Below are 24,997 nucleotides of genomic sequence, written 5' to 3'. Positions count from 1 at the left end.
GTTTGTTCAGGAAATTCGTTTCAAGTGAGTTTTTGAAGTTTAAACATTTTTATCGTAATCGATTTTTGACATACAATATTTTTTTTTTTTTGCAGTGGGTTCGTTCATTTATTTATAATTGTTAAAGCTCACTCGTATCTTCATGCAAGGAATTTAAACTAAACCAGCTTAACATAAAACTGCTTTGCTGTAGAGATCTTGCATTGATACATTTTTACTTTAGTAAAGAAATTAGTTCATAGCTTGTTTTCTCAAAAAAAGATGGACTTCGTGTGAAATTCAATATTTATTGCTTTGCAGCTCTGCCAGTAAAGTTTTCATTCTCATGTTATAATTTAAATTGAACTTGCAATTGTTAAAAATCAGCCATGCTATGAAACTGTAAAATACGTTGTTTTGCTTACTTTATCGTTCCATGAAACTTTTCAGTGTCCAGACGACATTGTAGTTGAGAATGGTTCTCCCTGTAATAACAACACAGCGTCTTGTGTTGAAGGCATTTGTCTCACACATGATCTGCAATGCCACGCATTGTGGGGTTCAGGTGAGCATCGCTAACAAAGCTATAACATCAAAATAAGCTTTAACGTTTTTTTTAAATCGAGATTCACGACTTTATGCTCTTGTACAATACAAGTGCAGATTGAATAGTCTTTCAGCCTAATGTTGTTGGATTACGGATTACGGTTGTTGATTTGGATTACGGTACTAAACAACGCATTTTGCATAACGCAGATGCAGAAAATGGTCATAATCTTTGTTACGCATTACTTAATACTCAAGGAAGTGCTACTGGAAACTGCGGATACAATCAGGAGGATCAGGGATTTGTTGCTTGTACAGATGAGTAAGAATGCAGCATCTCATGTGTCAAATAGTTTAGCTGAATTTAGATTTTTATGTCATCATTTTTGCTGCTTTTTGCTGATCTTGTGTACTTTCTGCTGCAATCTACAAGTGTACTTTTTGTGTACTTTCTGCTAACCACAAGGAAACACTATTTTATGGTACCACTTAGTGTTTTGTGAAAACTGTCAACAAACATATAGGTAGAACCATCTAGTTTCATAGCATTGTTGCCTCACTACATAATCACTTTTCTCTCCGTCGTTATTATTGCTTAACACTTCATTCTACACGATAAGGTTAGCCAGTAGCAAGTTGTTTGCAGTTAACCTTTACAAAATGTAGTCTTGTATTGAATAAGTTTTTTCATTTATTTATGAAATAGTTTACTTTTGTTTAATCCTTGTTTGCAGTGTATTTAAAAACAAAATAGCAAATTTTAGTGTCATTATACAATATCATATTTTCATTTTCTTCTTTCAAACAGGCATTCCACGTGCGGCAAGCTACAGTGTTCAGGAGGAAGTTCTCAGCCAATTGTAGATCAAAGCTTGCCATCCTTTTCCACTAGCTTTACCCTCCCTTTAACAGGAACTATATATTGTAAAGCTGTCGCTTCGGATCCCAATCTAACTGATGCCGCTTATCACAGTTTAGTAAGAGATGGAACAAAGTGTGCCGAAAACAAGGTAGGTTATTTTAAACAATCAAAAGATGAAGTATCAAACGTCTGGTAATCAAAGGTGGAAAACAGGCTTACAATTATTTTAATATTTGAGAAGCCTGTCATGTTTAATTCTACCATTTTTTTTCAGCATTGCGTTGAAGGGAAATGTGTATCAATGCCAGAATCAAGGTGCCCATCCACTTGCTCAGACCACGGAGTAAGTTATTCCTAATGGCCTTCCATAAACGTTGGGCAATTAGACCAGGACCTTTATAGATATTTGAGGCTCTACTTAGCCTTTTCTGTTTAGCAAGACGAACTGAATTGATTTGAGAAAAGTGGATTTTCAGAGTAAGGAAATACATGTACAGTAACAGTCAAATATATAGTTATTACTTTCAAAAACCTCTTCAGCTTGTTTCACCCTAGAAAGGAATCATCAGAAGATTCTTTTGATTAAGACCTTCTGAGGATTCCCCTTTTAGGGTGAAACAGGCTGTTTAGTTTAGAGGTTTTAAAAAGTAATAACTAACTTATGTTTGATGTAATTTGCTCTGCTTGGCTTTTTTGCTTGGTATTGAGCACTGTTTATAGTATTTATTGTACAGTAAATCATATGTACAAAATTATGCTTTATTTCATAAAAAAGTGTTTTTAAAAATATTTGTTGGTCATAGCGTTGCAGTAACAATGGCATGTGTATGTGCGACGATGGCGTAACAATGTCCTACTGTCACGGACAACAACCTGCGGAACTTGTTGAAACCAGCTGTGGAAATGGGATTGTTGACGTAAACGAGGAATGCGACTGCGGGCAAGGCGATGAGTGCAACAGGTATTGGAAAAATGCTTAAATATAGATGGGTCTTGGAAATACTTCAAATTATTAACTTGCTGTCGATGATAGCACAAGTAGGGGGAGTACAAGCATGTATAACAAACATTTTTTTTGCATCAGGTAACTCCATTTTTTTAAAACTTAATGCCTAACAACTATTACAAAAGAACTTAATTGGGAAAGATTAGCGACAGTAAAACTCTGGTTTGTTATTTTTACAACTTTATTTTATACTGTATGCCAGTGCTTGTTGCAACGCAGCAACTTGTATGCTTCTTCCCGGAGCTCAGTGTGACGAAGGGTTGTGCTGCTCTGAATGCCAGTTCAAGCAATCAGGAACAATATGCAGAGAAGCGGTGTCGGAAGATTGCGATTTTGCTGAAGTTTGTTCAGGAGATTCATTTCAAGTGAGTACGGTACATAAAATATGACCTTTCGGGTTCTGGCTAAGGGGTTCCTTGAAAGTGATGAACTACAGTAGGTAGCCTTAGTCTACAGTCCGCGTTTAGCCTACTTTTTTGGTAATTTTTTTTTTGATTTTTGTTGTTGTAGTGTCCGGATGATTCTATCCTTGAAAATGGTTCTCCATGTAACAGCAACACTGCTGCCTGCGTTAAAGGAATTTGTCTGACGTATGATATGCAGTGCCAGAGCATATGGGGATCAGGTAGGCTAGTGGATAAATCGTTAGCCTACCTGTTTTTCAGAAACGGCAATTGACAAGCCGTCCAAAAAACCTAAACAAATTGTTTTTTCAAGGTTTAAACCAACCTGTTAGTGTTTATGACAACTTATGCTCCACGTACCTTTCGTCATATTTTGAATTTATTGCAGATGCTGTTAACGGACATGAATATTGTTACTTAATAATCAACGGACAAGGAAATGAAAACGGAAATTGTGGATACAGCCAAAGTGAAAAGCAATTCATTGGTTGCACGGAAGAGTAAATTGAAATGAAATTGTAATGATGAAGACCTAATTTCTGTCATTGCCAAATTTCTCCAAGCCGATTTTACTGTATTTTTGCAAAAAAAATTATCAAGCTATATTTACAATTGCCTCTTGCCTAAATGACACATCATGTCAACAAAATAAGCTAATGTGTCATTTCTGAACAAAAAAATTCTTAATATAATCTGAACTTTTGGCATTATCTTTTTTGTACGTCTAGCCTGATCTGCGTAAACCTTCGCCTGGTCTACTAAGGGCGATCTTTTGGCAATTTTTGTGATGTAAGCTATGGCCTAAGTTTAGCTTCTTGATATGCAGTACGGTACTCAAAGGTATGGTAGTCGAGTCTAGCGTATTTAATTTCGTTGGTTTGTTGAAAAAATATTACGCAGTTTTGTTACTTGGGACTTCATGTCTCACAGGAATGTCAGGTGCGGAAAGCTGCAGTGTTCTAGGGGCAATACCCAACCTACCATTCAACAGATACTACTGCCTTACCTTACCACTTTCAATTTTCCTTCAACTGGAACTGTGAATTGCAAAACTCTTGCTTCAAGTCCAACAACGAATGGCGCTGCCGATCAAGGCTTAGTGAAAGATGGCACATTGTGTGCGAAAAATAAGGTCTAAGCTTAGTATGCTAAAAATAACCGTGTAGGCTACCTTTTTGCGTTAAAGAATTGCTTGAGTCTATACAAAAATGTTTGTTAGATATCGTTCCAACATTGCTGAAGTGAGTAGGCCTACGTTTTTTTTGTGCACTTCAAGTATAGCCTATCACTGTAACTTTCATACTTGCGCCGCTTTTGGACTTACTGCTTATACTATATAACAATACATGTAGGCCTAGTAACAAAATGTGTGTTCTTATATGGCACTGTATCCACTGCAAATATACGTTAAGTGCGCCAGTGAATCTCACACCGACTGCTCTTTTCGGACGAAATAAACATGATCAAGTTCTTATAGACCGAATTCGATCTTGAGCTTAATTTGATTGAGCTGACGGGAGTGACAATAATTGATTTGTATCGTTTCAGCTGCAGATTGATAAATATACATTTAAACCGTAACAAGTTTTTTTCGACAGGTTTGCGCCAATGAAATGTGTGTCCCAGCACCACGATCAAAATGCCAATCTCAGTGTAATGGACATGGTGTAAGATCATTTTGAAAAATTTATCATTTTCATTAGGCCCATCGTAATTTAGCCAATGCATCATGATCAAGATATGACGGGGCGCTGATGTAAATCTTCAAATTCAAATTGAAGATGACACTACTTTCAATCGCATGCAGGCACTCCAGTGGTTATTTTACTTGTCGCAGCCCTGGAAAAGTCCCGAGTCCCAGCCCACTTAAAGTTTTTCCTTAATGCACCATACATAAACGTCAAACTGTTATAGTCACCAACAGAGTGGTTGAGAGAGTAATTTGGGCCTGGTGCCAATGAGATCCTCGGGGCCCAAATCGAGACACTTCTAAGAAACATGCACTGTATCCAAAGAATACGCGGGGATTTCTTCAAGTTCCAAAGCCCCTTGGAAAGGTTAGCGGGCCCTTAAAATCATCCCGTCAGGGGTCCAAAAGTACCCCTTGCACCCCCTGCCAATGCTACTGGTCACCAATGTAACATCAGCTCATTGGTTTGGTACAGCAATGCAACAACGATGGCATCTGTGTATGTGACGATGGCTGGGCGACGCCATACTGCCTTGAGCAAGAAGTTGTTGAAACAAAATGTGGAAACGGAATAATTGATGAAGAAGAGGAATGCGATTGTGGGGAAGGCGATAGCTGCAACAGGTAGGTCACTTAATGATAAAAGCAAAAAGCTGATATGTACAATACGTTCTAACAAAACGTACATGGAGGAAGTTGTAGCCTACAATAACGAGAATATTTTAACAGTAAATTCTTCTGACTCCTGAGGCTACTACTGGTGGGCAAGGTTTGGTTTCGGGCCAAATCATGTTCTGCTAAAGTCTCAATAATTGCGTTAAATTGTTTTCTTTTTTCTCTTTAAGTAGTGAAAATTAATAAGAAAACACGCACAGCAATTTTACAAGTATACCTCACGTAGACGCCAACAATGAAACTAAATTGGAAAAAGATCGATCTTTAGTTATTCCAAATGATATAAAGTAAACCTCAGTGATCAGTGATCACTTATATGGCCATACTTTGTCCAGCCATTTCATTCTCATATACAAGCTAATGTTTGAATCTATCTTGATCATAATCATCTCATACCCATATCACAACAACTACATTCACTTTTAAAGTCGGTGCTGCAATGCGATGACGTGTCAATTCTTTCCCAACGCGGTCTGCGAGCAAGGCGAATGCTGTGCTGATTGTCAATATTTGGGTACCGAAACAGTGTGCAGAACGCCAGAAAACGATTGTGATCTCCCTGAATATTGCACCGGATTCTCAGTGGATGTGAGTAAAATTTTAAATTAATTGCTATTTTAAGAGTAGCCAAATTTGTAAGGTTTTGGATTTGCTTTAAACCTTGAAAAAACAATTTGTTTAGGTTTTGAAAATTTTTAAAGATTTTAGCTTTAAATATGCTTTATCAAAGTTTATATGCAAAGACTCATGTTGATACACAGTTTTATCATGCAGTATTTCATTGATTGAGAGCAAATCTATAATAGGCCCGAGAAAACTTTTTCTAGTTAATTTTCTCAACTTTTGTTATGAAAAAACTGTGGCAGATCACATGTTGTAACAAAAATGTTGTCCTTGTCTGGTTATAGAACTAAACTTGCGTTAATAGTTCAAGTCAAAAAATTTTGGAATAACTTAATCAGTAGCTAACAGACTTAAAACAGTCTTTCTGTATCATGCGTTACATGGTTAAGACAAAAGCTTAAATGAAAGACTTTTGACAGTGTCCAGAAGATTTGTACAGCCAGGATGGGACGTTATGCAACGACAACAAAGCAATGTGTTACCATGGTATTTGTTTGTCTTTGGATGCGCAGTGCCAGGAAATTTGGGGAAGCAGTAAGCAAAAATCTTATTATTTTTCGAAGGCGTTGACTGTACAATGTTTATTGTACCTCACATTAGCCTAAAAATCATGTACTTTTATTGATGTTTCAGCCATCTTGTTAGCTGTTGCAGTGTAGGCTACTGCTTCAGTGTATTTAAATAATACTTAAAGTGCCCCTGACAGGTTGGATCCAAGTATAGTAACTTTTTAAAGCATTTCCTAGCGCAGAATTACACTTAGCGAACTTTTTAATCTTAACCTTGTAGCTCGACTGGTTAGGGCGTAATTTAATCAAACGACTGCTCCGCAGCGCCACCACAGGCGAAACTCCATATTTCACTGCTCTGGGACGACTTTGGTGGTATTACGTCATCCTAAGTGGATGTCGTTAGCAACGGATGAAACAAACGCTTCTTAGATGTAATTGGTAGATCACAGTTTGGTCGGAGTTGGTACAAGCGGTTGCTTTTTTCGAAGATTTATTGTTTTTTGCAGTTTAATAAAACTGTATTGGATACGTTCCTACAAAACCTAAAATATACTTGAAGTGAAAAATGAAGAAATCGTACGAATCATCATTCATTTTTAATTCATCATCACTATTCAAAAATAAATAAAAGTTCTCTCTCTCTCTCATAATGTGCCTTCAGTTGGCCATTGAAATCCTGTGTAACGGCCATCTGGATCTGGAAAATTGTTTCGAATTCGCCAAACAATACATGACGGCATCACAATCCGATTGTTGCTTCCGAGAGCATCATCTTGTAGTATCCACTCCAACACATGCCTGTAGGCATTTTTACTTGAGTGGTATTAACAAAATCATCTTCAGTGAAGTGAACATATACGACTAGTTTTGTATGGCCCATCCCACTTTCGAACACTTGAAAAAAACTTTGACCATTTTCTTCTCAGTGCCTTGTTTTGTGGGAAAGTGGGAAAAGAAAGCACACGGTCTTTGTCACTGACAATGTCACATAAACAGCAATTTTGTGTTATTTTTTCTTCCCTTTAGCCTTTGAAGTTTCTGCAAAATGCTGTGCAGTGCTGGATTGATGCTACTGTAGACGCAGAGGTGGTTTTTCCCGCCGTAGGAGCAAAAAAAAATTTTGCAGGGGGGGCCCCCCGATCTAAAAGTGCCCCGGGCCCCCCATCAGCTAAATCCGGCCCTGGTTGTTACACTGTAAATGGCCATAGCCAGATTAGGACAAATAAAAAAGTATGAAAATTGTAGCCTTATGAAACTGCAATTTCAATTGAATTGAGATGCTGTTTGATAAAAGTAAACTCAACCTATTTGATCGAAACCTGATAGTAATAATAACTTCACTTTTTCATTTCGGTAATTCTTAATTTGCACATGCTTTAGACCAACAGAGCCCCACACATTCACGTTTTGCAGTAGCCGTACCATACTTTACCAAGTCATCACAGAGAAAGAATGTATCTTTCCCGCTTATTGTGACGTCACAGCGGTGTTGCCGTTTTTATTTTCATAATTGAATAAGTGCCAGATTCGCCGATGTCAACGAAAGTTTGCAAGCGTGCAACTTAGTAGCCTGTTGATATATTTTACGATTTGCTGGTCAGGGAAGTTTGTTAGTGTCATCTTTTTGGTATCTTAGGTAAATTTAGCGAATTTATTTACCTGTCAGAGGCACTTTAAGACATTATTGGTTTGATGCAGCTGCACGAAGAGCTTCTGTGTGGTGTTACTTGGTCATTAACGGTCAGGGCCGGATCGATGGAAATTGTGGAGCTGATAGTAACAGAAACTATGTGCCATGCTCTTCTGAGTAAGAGAATTTGTTTGCACTGCATGATAAACTAAGTTAGTTTACATTGACACAAAAAGTTCAAAATATACGTAGCCTATGTCCATGACTGGTAGGCTCTACGTATTTTGAGCAAATTTACAAGCATTTTTCTTAAAAAGATTGATAATGCTTAATTAGCTGCGATTTTCATTATAAACTCTCTCCGCACGTTATTTCGTTTGTGATTAGTGCTAATTCCGGCAGGATTTACTTCGGTAATTTGCTTAAAACTATCAAAATATTTTATTTTCATAAGTTTGTTCGTCTTGTGGCCATACCATCCCCGTCAACATTACGTTTTCCTATGAGTTGCTTCTTCTACAAGCATATACTATGAGTTTGTAGCCAACATTTCTCTCAGCATATGTTTTTATTCTACAGAAACGTTATGTGTGGAACTGTGCACTGTCAAAATGGAGATACAAAGCCAGTGCTTAACAATGTGTTGCCCTTCCAAACTAGTTTATATCTTGGGGGAGGGGCTGTACAATGCAAGACAGTTGGGTCGAACCACGTAGCTGCTGACAACAAAATAATAGGTTCTGTGAAAGATGGAACAATGTGTGGACTAAACAAGGTAGGCCTAGAAAAGATTAACAAAGTTAGACAAGATTTAAACTCAAGCTTAAGAGTAAAAATTTCAAGTTAGCCCATGTTCCATAAACTTTGTTCTTGATAAGGAAGTTTAGCTTTTTCTACTATATATTAATTATTGATATCCTACCCCGATAACTCAATTGGTTAGCGCGTGACTTCTGGAACGAAGAAGCTTCAAGATCAAGCGCCGCTGGTTCGAATCTCCGGATGTGCGCTTGAGCAACGCACGTCAAGGACTGCTCTCCATTCAGCGGCATCTAATGGATGGAATAATTCCCCGGCAACAAGACTTCAACAATCGGCAACTTCACTTTGTCAATCTTGGTGACCAGGTCTGCGTCAGTGATTCAAAGCCTCTACTTATTCTACAAGTATGCGAAACTGCCAGGATCAGGGCTGTTAACAGGATTTCTCGGGCCCGGTACCAATTTATTTTTGGGCCCCCTTCATCGACAATGTTATGAATATAAAGGTTGTGTACAAACTTTTATTGATGTCGTTTAACCCTATCTTAATACGACACGGGGTCAAATGAGGACGCCCCACTCTAGTAGTGAAATATTTCACAGAAGGAAATATGCTAGAAATGTGAAATTTCTTGACTTTTAGTTTTTATTCTTTGTGAATTTTTTAAACCTACCCTGGTCTTTTTTCTACCTTCCTGCCCTTCACAATAAGCATTTTGTCCCAGGTGGCTAGACATTTTCATGAAACTGCCTACATTACAGCAGTTAATTGTCGTGGGAAGTTTTTCTCCCGCTGTGTGATCCAATTATCCAATATATTGTTTTAGGACATTCGTTCTAATCCTACCCCGAGGCGTTGCTTCGCCGCAAAAGCGTAAAATAGGATTGTGGGGTTTTAATTACAATCTTGTGTGTGTTCGAACAATGCCCTTAGAATTGCGACTGCTTTCCACATTTCGCTGCTTTCCAGATAAAATAAACTAGTTTTATTCAGAAAGTCTGTCCCTGATATTTCGTCGATGCATTTCTACGTTGAATCAACGTAAAATGCTTGATCATTATTGTAACAATATGTTGCTTACTTTGATTGTAGCCTATCGCACAAACTACAAATCAAACATTACGATTTTATCTTTTTATGTGCTCTACCCTTGTTCGACGACATTGCTGAAGTCATAAATACGCTTGTTTCTTAGAAGATGCTGAAGCCCAAATTTAATTATTTTTGATTTGATTCTTTTTGATGCATGTTGTATTCCCATAATCATAACAAAATTGCTCGATTATTTATTTCACAACGCCTTATCGTACCTTAGATTCTTGTAAGTATATTCTCTTATATTTATCTCGTAGAACGTCGATACAATATAATATAACACCTGTCATGCTACATACATAACGTGTTTTGTCAGCACCACGGTGTAATGAATTCTAGGTCATTGATTTTCGTTATGAGTTCATAGCGTCCCTACAATGAAGAATGAGAGGTACTTCAAGCGGTCCCATCATTGCTAAAAATCATTATACGTTTCACATATTTGTGTAATCGGTTGTAACCGTCAAATTATGCCAATTTACTGTCATTCAACCTATTTAGACAAATATAGATGAGTTTATATCGGACAGAAAACAAAGTATCCTGGTTCATTTTAATTTTTTTGCGCAAAACTTATTAACCTTACAGCTATTCTACGTCATTTTGATGTCTCATGGCACTTTGTTATTTATGAGATGAAGAATACTTTGAATAAGACACAAAGCATTCCTGATTATTGCGGCAAACTCTTGAATTATGTAAAATCGTAATGATGAATTCCTCTAAGGGAACGTTCAAATATTACGTAACGCCTTCGAGGGCGAGGGGGGGTTATGTAAAGCGTTACGTTAGCGTCACATTGGGGGGGAGGGGGTTCAAGCAAAACGTTACGTAACGCTTTCGAGTACGGAATGGTAGTTTTTTGTGCTGAATTCGTACTGAAAAAGCGTTACATGGGGGAGGGGGGATTGAAAAAAGGGTTACGTTGGCGTTACATGGGGGAGGGGGGGGGGTCAAAAATTCGGAAAAAAGCGTTACGTAATATTTGAACGTTCCCTAAAGGTGCGATATAGATTATCTGCAACACGTTAGCAGTATATTTAGCTCTGGGAGTACTATGAGCAACTGTCCAAATAAAACGACATCTACGATATGTTAGTATGCTAAAGACCAACGTTGCGTACAGGAGTAATGTAGAAATGCACATAATACCTTGGCGATATTACAAGTCAGGTTACATCATTAGGCTATATGAAAAAAATATGTTTTATGGCCCAATTAATTTGATATTGAAAAGGCCAGAAGTAAAGTACCAAACTTCGGAGCATAACCGTAGGATTTAGAGGAAATTCGGACTATGAATATCAAAGCTAACACATTAGCGAACATTTTATTCAAACGTTTCGAAAACTGCTGTTTTCATCGTCAGTCAAAAGTAAGAATGAAGCTATGTTTTTACAATGGCAAAATCAAGCAAAAAATGCACCTCGGCTATCAAAATCAGTCACTCAACAACGATTCAACATCTGCCAACGTTGCCTGACCAGGAAGAGGAGCGAATGTCGGTGGTTGTTGACCAAAGAAGTAGAGTGAAAGTTGTTTGGAGTACCAAGCAACCATCAATAAGAGGAAGAAATAACTCTGCTAATGTGGTGCACAGTTTACCAGGAGTAAAGCGCGATTATCAATATGTAACGACGTCGTATGATGCATGGCGTTTCTTATTTACAGCAGAGTTGATCTACATCATTGTTTCAAGCACCAGCACATGTATACGAAAGAGGCTATCGCGAATATCGGAGGCTCAACGAACATCTTGGCATGCTTCACATGTTCAGCAAACTGATGCCACGGAACTAGAAGCATTTATTGGATTGTGGTATGAGGACTACTCAAGCGAACATTTCACCGAATTAACATTGCTTTTCCCATTTATATGGACATCCTATATTTAGTGCGACAATGTCGTTGAGCTGATTCAAATTTCTGTCTGCAAATATTCGTTTTGATGATAAAAGCACAAGGGCCAATCGCTGGCAAAGTGACCGATTTACAGCAATCAGAGAACTTTTCCAATATTTTACTGGAAAATGTGAAAAGATTTTAATACCAAAAGACTTCCTTTCACTGGATGAGACTTTGTTTCCATCCCGCGTTGGTGTGTCCTTCAGGCAATAAGCTTCAGGCAAAAAATAAGCCTGCTAAATATGATTTGTTGCTAAGAAGCATAAATAGTGCGCGTATGTCATTCACCTATACCGCCATAGCTTATGCGGGTAAGCCAGTAGGTGTACCAGGACCACACTATCTGACTTCCACTATGGAATATGTGGAAACGTTGGTAAACAATTTGGACAGAGTTTCTTCGCTTCAAGGACGAAACATATCCCTTGATCGCTTTTACACTTCACTTGATTAGGCAGAATGGCTTTGGAACAAAAAAATAACTTTAGTTGGTAAATGGCAAAGCAATAGAAAAGGGGTTAGCGAGTTAAAATCTCTCACTGATTGGGAAGCCTTCAGTACCAAAATTTACTGGGAGGAGTCGAGAAACCACATTACCGTTACGTCGTACGCAGTAAAACCAAAATCTACCGGTAAACGCAATGTTCTGGTCTTATCAACCATGCAGCCGATCCTTGGAGTAACCAAAGATGACGGAAAGAAAAAAACCTGCAATAATCAAGCTCTACGATTTTACCAAGGGTGGGACTGATGTCGTCGACCAGAAGATGGCATATTATAGCGTCAAGCCGAAGTCAGCAAAATGGACTGTGTCTGCATTTTCTTACATTTTAGACGTTGCGCGGGTCAATGCGATGACCATTAGTTACTTGAACCGCGAGTTGTCCTTTTCACAAGCCAAGGGAGACGAAAGTTTTGTGGAGGGGTGGCAGCTAGCCATGTCATTAGTCAAACCACACATGTATAGACGATTGGATGATGTACCTATTCTACGTGGGTCACTCCGCCATACAATGTCAACATTTTTGGGACGAAACCATAGATTAACAGCAAACTCAAATTTGCTATTACCAGTGGTTTTCATAATGAAATAGCGGGCTATCATAAGATTTGTTCTTATCATGTTATCGTTGATTATGGGAATAGATGTTTTAATCACAGTATTTGGTCATCACCGTTTTATTCAAAAGCGGGGTATTTTTCTATCTATAAATTGATCGAAATATTACTTATAAAGCTGTGCGGTTCAATTTTATTACCGTTATACTTGACGATGCTAATTTACTACACTTGCAATACGGTCTGTTTTGTACAATATTTCGCACAAGTCATATTTTTTTTGTGACTGGAATTTCTTGTCTTCGAAGAATTTGATAAGTCAGTTTTTCTCAATGCAATGACGAGCTGCATGTCTTCATTTTCAATAAACAGTGCCTGGATGACATTATGTGTTTCCATTTTCGCTGATAGGCATTACTTTCACAGATCAAATGTTTGTACTGTTTCAACGTCTGACGACGGTGAACCGTTGTAAAGCGGCCAATATTTCCTGCGAAAGTTTTGCGTAACAAAAAAGCATTCATTCAAGAGGAATGCAATTTAAAACAAACGCATGACTTTCTAAGGTTGTATCGCAACACCGCTGAACGTTGTATCGACATAAGCAAAGTATCTATAAGCTGTTAGCACTCGCAATGACACGATAGGACATATCAAGCTGTGCTTATTTCTCTACGATGAGAATTGGGTCAGGACAAGAGCGGTAAACCAGAGTTGACCTTTCGCTGCTTGATATTTGACAGAACAAATTATATGGTAGATTATAAATATTAGTGCAGTTTCTTTGTAATGTAAAAACGCCCAAAAATGCCTTATATTTATGAGGAAAAGTAAATTTTTGTTTAGTTTAGCATTACTCCATGTTATAATTCAAAAATATGCGTTCGAACGGTCAATTTTGAAGCTATTTTCGGGAAATTAGAATAAAAACCGACTTTCTATCGTTTTTTCATCTCAAACACTTTATTTCAATAATTTTGTTGGGTAAAAATTTAATTTCTATACGCACAATACACATGGCTATTATCTTGCAAAATATTTTGGCTCTGTGATTTTCATAGCTCCCGTTATTAGCGATTAATTAGCACGGGGCTAAAATAGCCCGTGTCGAACTTTCTGCGTACGAAAACAGCTCGTATTAAGATAGGGTTAAGCATTGTCATTTAACAAATCTTGCGCAATCTTAAAATTTCTCGAACCGAAAAACTTACTATCTCTATCTAGTGGTTGCTTTTTTGAACTTTTATTTGTCGCATGGCGCTAGAGTATTACTTCCCGATTCCATCGATGTTTCACTGGTCATTTTAAGCTCACCAGAAGAGAATTTACAACACCGCAGACAGTCAGAAAGTTTTCAATTTGATTTGAGAAAGGTGTTTGGGCCTAGGTCAAACATTTGCTGATTGCTGCAATCTGAAAAGCGGTTTTGGTCTAATTTATTAGTGCAGAAATAGGGATAGCAATCTTTTTACCTATGCCATTTCAGTTTTTGAGTTTGAAGAAATATTAGCCTGTTTATTTTGAAATTTGTGTTTCGGGTAATATTCGTAGTTAGGGAAATCACTATTCTAGACTAAATTCTCATTTTACTGTTTGGTGGCTGAAGTGGCTATTTTACCAGCAAAAAGCTGAAGTGGGCCCGGTACCTAGAAGGAGGCCCGGTACTTTACCATCTGACGGCTGAAATGGCTGTTTTAACCTCTGATGGCAATTCCTTTAGATCTGATTAGGCCTATACATATAGTATACAAGATCTTGATAATGTATGAAGTCGCGGGAATTTTTTTAAATCCGGACCCCCTTAAATAATCCGGGCCCAGGTCCAAAGACCCCTAGACCCCTCTGTCAACGCCCCTGGCCAGGATTAAGCTCTGCAAGAAGCTTTCCCAGTCCGAGGATAAAGATTCAATCAAACAATCAACCTTAGTTTTAATCCATACAATTAATGGTGACATTTCAGATGTGTCTTGGAGGTATATGTACAATCACCCCAAACTCGGCTTGTTCATCGCAATGCAATGACCGTGGGGTGAGCTACACACAAACCTTTTTCAACGATTATATTGTTGTTGACTGTATGAGATTGTATTGTAGTGTATAAGCGTAGTCTACCGCTTGTGTAATTTTGGAAGAAAACAAATGCACAACATAGCCTACTACTTAATTACTTATGCTATATTGGTAGGTGATTAATTTTCAGTTTATTTTGATAATGCTTTGTGATGATTTGTCAGCGAAATTTTTGTGTTTTATTAGGTTTGCGACAACCATGGCAATTGTCATTGCGATGATGGCTGGGAACCACCAAATTGTGAAATTGCAACTTAAACTAAAAGCTGACATGTAAAAGTTCAACCGCTGACATTTGCTGCAAATGCAACTCCTCAAATTTTGAGATTGCTTTTTCTCCAAACAACTGCTAAAGTGACAATGACAATTGCATCTAATAACTTTTGTAAGCTTACTCACCAGCCTCATGCTGACTGCCAGAAAGAACGTTCCTTTCTACATAACCGCACATCAGTAAAACTTGTATAGCAATTTTTTTTTCATGTTTACGCTTGAATACAGCTGGAGTTAGACAATAAAGATTATACAAACTGAGATGCACAATGACTGGTGCTGCAAAGACAACGTGTGTGTGAGATGCAATACGCACATGGACATGGCAAATCGTCACCACGCTCTATAGTGTGAGGACATTTTGGTCGTTTCAGAATTTATTTTCGTTTGTAGTATAGGTCTTGAAGAAACGAATGTTCTTTCTGGCTATTGTCGGCACAATACTAAACACTCATTCCCTGATAGAGAGCAAATCCGTTAGCTCAGTGATTACGCGCCGGGCTCAATTACGCACCGGGCCGGGCGCGGCACTGATTCGACTCTCGGAGTCTCGGGGTGTGCGCTTGAGCAACGCATTTCAGGACTGCTCTCCATTCAGCGGCACTTGGTGAATGGACTAATTCCCCGGTAACAACACTTCAACAATCGGAAAAATTCACTCTGCCAATCTCAGTAACCGGCCCTGCGTCAAGAGCCTCTACATTAGGGTGGCTCGTTTTTGAACTTTTTTTTTTAATTCTCTTGGGGGAGTGGGGAAATGGTGCCAATGAGTAAGAAAAAGATCATGAAAAAATTTGAGATTCGTAACAAATTGTCTTCAGCCTTCTTATAGGGCCCAAAAATCGAAAAATGGGGTCAAAAACGCAATTTTTTTCAAAAATATTTTTAGTTTGGGTAGAAACAATATTGTTTAGATATATCTAATTAACCTAAAAAAAAAAATTGGAGTCATTTGAACTATTAAGGTGGTGAACTGTTTTATTTTGGTCAACAACGCACGAGTACAAAATAATTGACACGGCGAGAAGAACACAATAGGTCAGAGACTTTAAAGTACCGGCCTGCCACGCCCCGCGGAAGCGGGGAGCGGCGTGATTATGGAGTGGCGATGCACCCGGAAGGGAAGTCCACCAGCTTAGGTCGCGGGGGCCAGGCTGGGGAGTCTAGGTACCTGTGGAAGGAAAGTGTGGATCGAAGTTTTTGTGCGACTCGTCCGCAAAAGTTAGAATGGCGGAACGGGCCAGGAGACGGGCTTAGCTTTCTGTAAACGCAAAAAGGTCAGCTGTGGGGCGACTGGTACCGGCAAAAGTTTTAAAGCCGGGCAGCGCCCACGTCTCCATCACATGACCGCAACACAGGTACGTTTGACTCCTATACCCGGTCTGCCCTTAGGCAGAGCGGATAAACTTTGGGGTCTCCCACGAGGAAGAGAAGCTTAGCTACAAGGACAATTTAAATACTTGTGGGAGACGAAAATTATATAAAAAATCTGGAGCAAAGGCTCAATTAATTGGTGTAAAAAAAGATGATAAGTGGGAATATATTGTATGTTTTACTTACCGGAAAATTGTTGACGTTGAACCAACGAGCACAGATGTGCACTGGCCAGACGTTGGAGCAGGTTCGCCCAGCTGGGTCGGGGGGACTAGCGATGGAAGCATAGATGTGACTAGGCTACGTTACCAGGAAAAATATAGAATAGTGGGATGAAACTTAAAAGGTTGCTTAGAGTTGATCGGGAAGTCATGTTTATCGATGTATTAAAAGCAACGCGAGGTTGATCCGAGCGGGCAAGAGCAGCATATCAGAAGTTAGTGTGTGATAATCTAAAATATTGAAAGATGAAAATACAGATCCAGTGTTGTCAACAGGGCCGGATTTAGCTGATGGGGGGCCCGGGGCACTTTCAGATCGGGGGGCCCCCGTGCAAAAAAAATTTTCGCGCCTACGGCGCGAAAAACCATATCTACGTCTGCAGTAGCATCAGTCCAGTACTGCACAGCATTTTGCAGAAACTTTAAAGGCCAAAAGGAAAAAAATAACGCAAAATCACATTTTTTCCACATAGGGGGGCCCTTCAAAAGTCGGGGGGCCCGGGGCAACTGCCCCCTCTGCCCCCCCCCTTAATCCGGGCCTGGTTGTCAATAATATCACGTAATTGGTAGATGATATGAGTCCATTTACGATATGTAATACATACTTAATTCATATATTACCATATATTTTTTATTTTTATTGATGATGATTGTATTCTTTATTGAGCTGCAGCTTGCTGATGAAACGACAATTGTTTACAGATAAATTGATAGGGAAACAATGGATTTAACATATATGACGTCTATGACGTCACACAATTGCTGGCAGGTTTTGAGGTTTGCTTTCTCGCGCGCTCGGATGCTTACTGCAGAGCTTCTGTTGTTGGGGAATTGAGCTTCTGATCGCTGGAATCGTCTTTTCTATGGCGTAGCCCCTCCACGAGTGAGCCCGGCGTTCCAAGCATTCCAGACACGGAAGGAACCTTCGATTGAGAGGGAGGCCACTTTTCTAGCCACCTCTGCTACCCCACGAGCAGGAACACCCAAGGCCGTCAGAGCCCGAGAACTCAACGGAGCATAGCTCCCGAGAGAGCCTACGACAAACGGAAGTGACAGGACGTCCCTGCAAGGGCGCTTCCTGTCTTCCTTTATGTTTACACATAACTCGCCGTACTTGTCGTGTTTCCTGTCGGCGGCTTTTCGAAGGGAATCCGCGCCGTAGTCGAACGGGCAAGTGACGTCACATACAACCGTGACACCGCCAGGGCGTTGCAGGACAATGTCAGGGCGCAGATCATTTTGCTGAAAATTTCTCATTTTTGTTTGTGGTTACATAATACATAATTGCGTTAGACATTTTGCCAACTATAAAACGTCATTGTATTTCTCTTTATAGACCTGCCCTGAGCTGTTGCGTCATTTTTTAATGAAATTGAGTTAATTTAGTAGGAAAAAGTGACGTCTTTTATTTGAATTTACGTCACTGACGAAGTTTGTAGTTATGTAACCACAAACAAAAATGCGAAATTTTCAGCAAAATGGAAATTTTCAGAAGCTGTGAGGAAGCTGAAGGAATAGTTCAAATGATTTCAATCTTTTTTTTAGGTTAATTAGATATATCTAAACAATTTAACATCTCATATCATTTAATTTAATGCCTGGTGAACAGCCTCATTCAATTTTCAATATCTAAACAATATTGTATCTACCCAAACTAAAAATATTTTTGAAAAAAAATGCGTTTTTGACCCCATTTTTCGATTTTTGGGCCCCATGAGGAGGCTGAAGACAATTTGTTACGAATCTCAAATTTTGTCATGATTGTTTTCTCACTCATTGGCACCATTTCCCCACTACCTCGAGAGAATTAAAAAAAAAAGTTCAAAAACGAGCCATCACCCTATCCTACAGTCTACATGTATGCAAAACTACCAGGAATAACCAATCAAGGCTTTGTCAGTCCGAGGATAAAGATACAAAACCAACCAACTAAACGACAAGTGTAATATATAAATGTGATAATCAGAAACTCCCTATCACATTCCTATCATGTCCGTGGTAGATTATGTAAGAACGTGATTAATAGCATACAAAGAAATATTACAGAATACAGCGGTTTTGTTTCAACGAATCTTGTTAGTACCTCAGTCGCAGATAAAGAAGAGGACACATAGGAAATTGTTTATTCAAGCGGCTAAGTTAAACTAATCATGGGTACCTGAAGATACGGCCTGATTTGTCACATTTTGCAGAAATTTCCTGATTTTGCCAAATTTGGGTGACTGTTTAAATGAATTTTTCTAAAAATTATATTTTTTCGCCTTCTTTACTGTTGTCCACCGACGACACAATAGGTTTTAACATTATCAGATGTTGAAAAACAAAGACAATTTGATTTCGAAGATTTTAGTCAGACTGTTAATTTTTCAATAACAGTCAGCGTTTTTCAACTTATTTTTTCTCATTTGCTACTGCTTCCCCAAACCAACAAAAAGCTTTTATATCATTAAGAGACAGCAAAAAGTAAAGACATCTCAGAAAATGTAAGTCAAACCCTATAGCAGTAGCGGTAATCAAAATGTGACAAATCAAGCCGCATCTCCAGGACTGGTGGCCATAAACTAATCAGTTCCTTTAACATATTGTCAGCTTCGTTGTCGGCCGTGTGTTCCAGAAGAGAGAGCACCTGCACGACGTTTGAAAGACGTTGGTTTAACAGTTTTGACATGAAACTGTGTAGCCTGATGACAACTACTGCTAAAGATCTCGACAATATCAATCAAATATAATTTCAGTTTTTAACCGGAAAGTTTGTTCATGAACTTTTCTTCTTTTTTTATTATGAGATTTTAAACGTGCAATATAGTGCTAATAAATTTATCACAATTAACTGTTAGCAAAAGCAAATTGTGCTTTTCAAGTGGCAACCATTTTCGCCTTTATTATTTTAGGTATTGCATTCAGTATTTTAGTCGTTTTGTAACCAGCAAAATTTTGGTAATTTTATTTTTCATTGATGCTGATATATCACGTATTGGAACTGATAACTTACTTCCTTTTTCGTTTCGGAAATGTTGATGACAAGATAACCGGAATTTGTTCATGCACAGCCAACTTTGTATTTTTCATTTGTTTTTGGCAAAGCCATGAGGGAATACCACAAGCATAGGTTGACATTTAAATCTATACAAATACACAATTTCCTACTGTACTTATGGCACGATATAGCCTATAGCTTTTTTTCAAGGCGTTATATTTTCGAATATAGGCTACCAAAATTTGTTTCGTTGTTCAGGACTATTATGCAAATTTCATAGGTCAAAATAATTTGATAACCTTGTGTATCACACTTAATCAAAAAGTATTTGTTCTTTAGTGTCTTGTGCATTTGACCTCTTCAATATTTGATCAATAACAGTAGGCTACTGATATTGTGAATATTTTGTGTATGCAGTTATTATGAAAGTCTTCCAATCAAAACAGTTGCAAAAATAATGCATAATAATTACAATAAAAATGCGTTATGGAATGAAATGTGTATCACGGTGTGCGTGTTTTGTGGCGAATGTGATGTCACGAGTTTTATTGTGATGCAGTAAACTTGAAAATTTGATAGACTGGCAGATGACGAAATATGAACAGTGCCAAAAAATCTTTAAATAAAAGTGCAATTAGTATTTAATAAAAATAAAGAAGTCTGTATGTTAAAATAAAAAGGGCCCAATGTTATCATAGTAAAACGGCGTGCAACTTAGTTAAGAAACCTGAACGCAGACTGTAACAAGTGATAGATGTATGCCTCGTGTATGAAGTTAGTGTCATACATAATCATGAAATATTACACTGTTCTCCATCTGATGAGCTTATCATCATCATCATTTTGTTCCTTCCTCTTGTTCCTTGAATACAATGCGCCATTGTTCTCGACCATGAGCTGTGCGTACTGCACTTTCATAAATTAATTTTATAAGATGACCTTACAAGTTATCTAAATTCGAGCTTTTGCAACACACAAAGCACACAATGTTTTTTGCTACTTTGAAACATTCTGCTGTCATTGTAATCTTTGCATCATTGAATGCCAAGAACAATGTAAAGGCAAGAACTGCCTGCTCTCTAGTAATCGTTCCATGTAGTCAGTAGTCACGGAAACATTGCCAATAGTAACTTGATAAAAACGGAACCTCCGCTTAAAGGCTCATGCGAATACAACAATGAAGATCGAAAACAATGTGTGTGATCAGTAACAATCCAACCATGATTTGAGATTAAACAAAAAGTTTAATAATTTTGACATGAGAAGGAAAATAAACAGTTGGTAAAAAAGGGAATTGAAATGAAAATTTGCATGTAGCGTTACCAATGGTGTCATAGCTGTCTAAATATATTTGAAATTTATAAGAAATTTAGCTTAATTTTTTATCACGCATTTATTCAAGAGGAAGTAATATTTTTTTTAATATGTGCAAAGAGTGCCATACGTTATGGCTAGTTTCTGCTTTAATGTCAGTAATACAAGCATAGGCTACACATTCATGTGCAAAAGAAAATTTAGATGGATAGTAACAAAACTATTGGAGTTGGAAAAACCGTTACGCCTGCAACTCAAAATGAGTTAGTAAATGATAGCGATGGTGAGAAGATTCAGTTTACGGACGTAAGAATTGACTTCTATTGTTCCATGGGATACACTTTCATTGCTCTTCTCATTGTTTCCTACGTTTTGATCAGTTTGATATTTTTTTCGTGGAAAAAGAAGTATTTTCGATGCGCGAAAGGTGAGTTACCGAAGAAGCGTTAAATTTAAATGAAGAAATCTAGATAGAATAATTGTGGAGTTTGGACGTCGAAAAGCTCTCTCAGCTAACCGTTCAAATTCAAACTGAGGTTTGCTTTCTGCTATTCGTTTCAGAGTTGTTGTGGTGAAGTACAAAAAATCAGTTTCAAACAAAGAATCTTGACTTATCGCTTGAAATGAAATCACATGCAGGTATCAAACTGTAAACATGCTGAGCTGAGTGTCATCTGAGGCAAATCATGTCAGTGCTATAAGAAATATCTTTCATACGTTGTTTCAACATAAAGATATTGTAATTTCTGTCTCAACTTCGTTGTAGCGTTCATGTTATGTTGCTTTATTCTTTTTCTAAACATCTGCTACGTTTAGCATGTAGACTACACTTTTCGTTGTGATAGTAAGAAATAAATAATATACTGAACTGGGTTGATATATTGGTAAATCTCTAATACAAGGATGTAAAATTCCCACATATAACTTGTTGCTCATACCACGTCAGACCTTGCTGCCAGCAATGATTTCGTTTCTAAATAGTCACGTTTTGGATATGTACTGTAATTTAAACTGCTAAGAGCGTAGACCCACTGAAAGCATTGCCTAATTCACTTCAATTTGTCTTTGTTGGATTTAAGTTTTCAGTTTTGTACTTTGCAGCATTTCCAAAGTTATATTTACAGGCTCAAACAAAACAATTAGTAAGATAGTAGCAGGCTACTGCAGTAGGCCTACTGCATGTCAATAAACTAACTATTTTTCGAGAATGCAACTGCTAGTTTGAAAAAAAAAACTTTCTAAAATTTTGTATTTTAGGGATGATGAAGAATGGATTTGGAAAAACCCGCCGAAATGGAGCAATTATGACTGGACTTTTATTTGGAACTGCTGTAACACTGTTCGTTTACATAACAATCGAAGTGCCCTTGTTTTGGGGAGTAGAAAGCCCATTTTGTGCTCATTATCATCAAACAAAAATTGTATGCATTGCAATCGGATTGTTTACTCTTTACTTTACTTTGTGGTATCGTGTTTTTAAGATATTTTATCGAAATCCTTTACTTCGACAATCAGCAAGTCGAAAAGCTCAAATGCTCAGCAAACTTACAGTTCCTTTATTAGTTGCCATGACTGCAGTTAACGCCATTGTATTTTTAACATCACCTTTCTACGTCACAACCGACATCGGTTGCATGAAGATTCAGTCAAAGGATGGTGCAGTATTGAAATGGAGCTTGCTTGTAAGTACCACAGTGACTTTCCAAGCAGTTTTGCTCTTTTCGCTTATTTACCCATTGTATTTGCACCGCAAGAAGTTGTTGGGTCAAGGCCTGGAAGGAAAATCCATCATGCCGCCGATTCGGAGAGCCGCAATCATCGCAGGGATCTGTATTCTTTCCGATACCCTGAACGCACTGTTCGCATTAACCAACAAACAAACTATTGTGTACACACGACACATTGCTTACGGAATAAACATGATGGTGAACTTCCTTGCTCTAATATTTTCGTTTGCAGATTGGAAGCAAAGACTATTTCCATGGACGATGAAACGAAATCTGCCTTTATTTTCCACCACCAGAAATGCTACAGTGGAATAACAAAATCTCTTCTGGTGGAGACTTTATCACGAACCCAACAAAAGCTCTGCTAGGCTTTGACAGGGCTACCAGAAAATTATGCTCTACTGCAAATTGCATAAGATCAAAACAAACTAAAACAAATGACAATCTTTACCGATGGGAATGACAACTCAACCAAACTTCTAAAAATGCAACTCCCCAAATAAGTCTACAGACCATCTCATTTTGGAGTAACCAAGTTTCAAGGAGGATACCTCGCAGCCCACCAATGCAACAACGTCCTCATGGAATGGTTAAATGAAAACTGCTTGGACTTACAGCGTCGTACGAAACAACAATAACCAGCGTTTCTAGCACTAGTTGCAACGTTCATCTGATGAAAGTGAAAGCAAAAGCAATTCATAATATGAACGTTGCAACAAGTGCTAGAAACGATAGTTGTCCTGATGAATCCCCGCTCTTCAGCATTCAACAACAACTATAATATTGCTCAAGTTCTTCCGCAATGACTACCTACGTTTATACTGCACAAGCCCTGTCATTTCATTGTAGCCGAGCTGCTATTTGTTGTATAGCTGTCCTGCCAATCCTCTCTAAATATGTCTGGCAAATTTCATTTTTTGTTTTACTAAATTGTTTGCCCATCTATCTTGCACTCCAATTATTTTTCTAATCGGTTCGTTTGTAATGTGTTTTTATATGATAATTTTAGAATTCTTATGTAGAATCAGACTTGAAAAGAATCATTTTTTTTTTGAATTTCTGCGCTGTAGGTCCAACTTTCATATTATAACATAATTGGTTTGTTATAAGATAATAGTCTCAGATTTAATTGCAAATCTTAATTTCCAAAATGACGTTTTTACTTGGCTGATTCTACTTTTTAACATCATTGGTGCTTCTTCCATGTTGTGTATTGACGGACCCTAGGTACCGAATATGTAAGGTTTAATGACCTGTTCCAAGTGTTCTCTTTCCATCCCAGTAGTTTAAAGTTTGTAGGATTCTAGGCAAATTTTTCCTACACTCTCTTCTGTTCGAAATATTCTGTCTTACGACGCCACTAGCCTCCTGTTTTTTTTTTTAACTTTCTGACGCTAAATAGGCCTACCGCCTATGCTACAACGGAAACATGATACTCACAAGGTCATCATACGATATTTGAAGAGCTATTTGTTTACTTTTCTTCAAACATGTAAAACTTAAAAGTGCAGAAGCAATTGTGAAAAGTTTTATTGTTACAGTGTTTCATCTTTTTAGTGTTTTCGATTTTCAAAAAGCCTGTGGTCATATGGTGGGGTTTTGAAATCGACACCTAAAATTTTAACTCGTTATGACGTCATAAAGTTATGGGGTCAAGGTTTCTGAAGTTCAGAATACTGGAACTTCGAGTAATTTAGCAAACTATTTATGGCAGGTGACAAAATGCACGGAAAAGGCGATTTCCGATTGTAAAGGTAGGCACTTTAACATAGGACAGTTTTCCGTGCGAACCAGCTACCACCATTGCGCCGCGGCGCATTGGTTAAGAAAAGTAGGACAATTTTCCTTATAAACTCAATTGATTACAGTCATTAAGATCCTTCATCTTGCACTTAAATCAGTTACAGAAGAAAAAAAACATTAGCAGAGGGTGGGAATCGAAACCACGCAATCGAAATGATTATTCCCTTGCCCTAACCTTAACCCATTAGGCCACGCTGTTTGTGGCGATACATTTACTTAATTTTCTTTGTATCAAAAATCTTTCGAGTAGATCGGTCAGAATATCACGTGCTGAGTCGCATGACTGAAATCAGCTGATTCGCAAGGAAAACTGTCCTATGTCAAAGTTCCTACCACTTGTAAAAGTTGAAAGACTTATCCGCAGTAGGAAAAAAAGGTATTTAAAAAACTTTTTTTTTAGTAATCTTCAAAGATAAATTCATGCGTCAACAATGAGACCGACTGCTGTCTGTCGTTATTCGACGTCGTATGTCTGTATCAGTTTCGTCA

General features: G+C 38.0%; 1 protein-coding gene and 1 pseudogene across 1 annotated transcript; both read left to right on the top strand.

Moving 5' to 3' along the window:
- The window catches only part of LOC145776957 (uncharacterized), an 868,661-nt pseudogene that overhangs the window by 507,399 nt on the left and 336,265 nt on the right, over positions 1–24,997 (top strand).
- LOC145777402 (uncharacterized) lies at positions 21,183–23,020 on the top strand. Its single transcript, XM_082588771.1, has 2 exons — positions 21,183–21,405; positions 22,236–23,020. Exons 1-2 carry the CDS (start codon positions 21,183–21,185, stop codon positions 23,018–23,020), a joined length of 1,008 nt encoding a protein of 335 aa, XP_082444897.1.

This window comes from Aplidium turbinatum, chromosome 9 (assembly GCF_918807975.1).
Source record: "Aplidium turbinatum chromosome 9, kaAplTurb1.1, whole genome shotgun sequence".
NCBI classification, from domain to species: Eukaryota; Metazoa; Chordata; class Ascidiacea; order Aplousobranchia; family Polyclinidae; genus Aplidium; species Aplidium turbinatum.
This window is presented reverse-complemented; position numbering and strand designations above follow the sequence as displayed.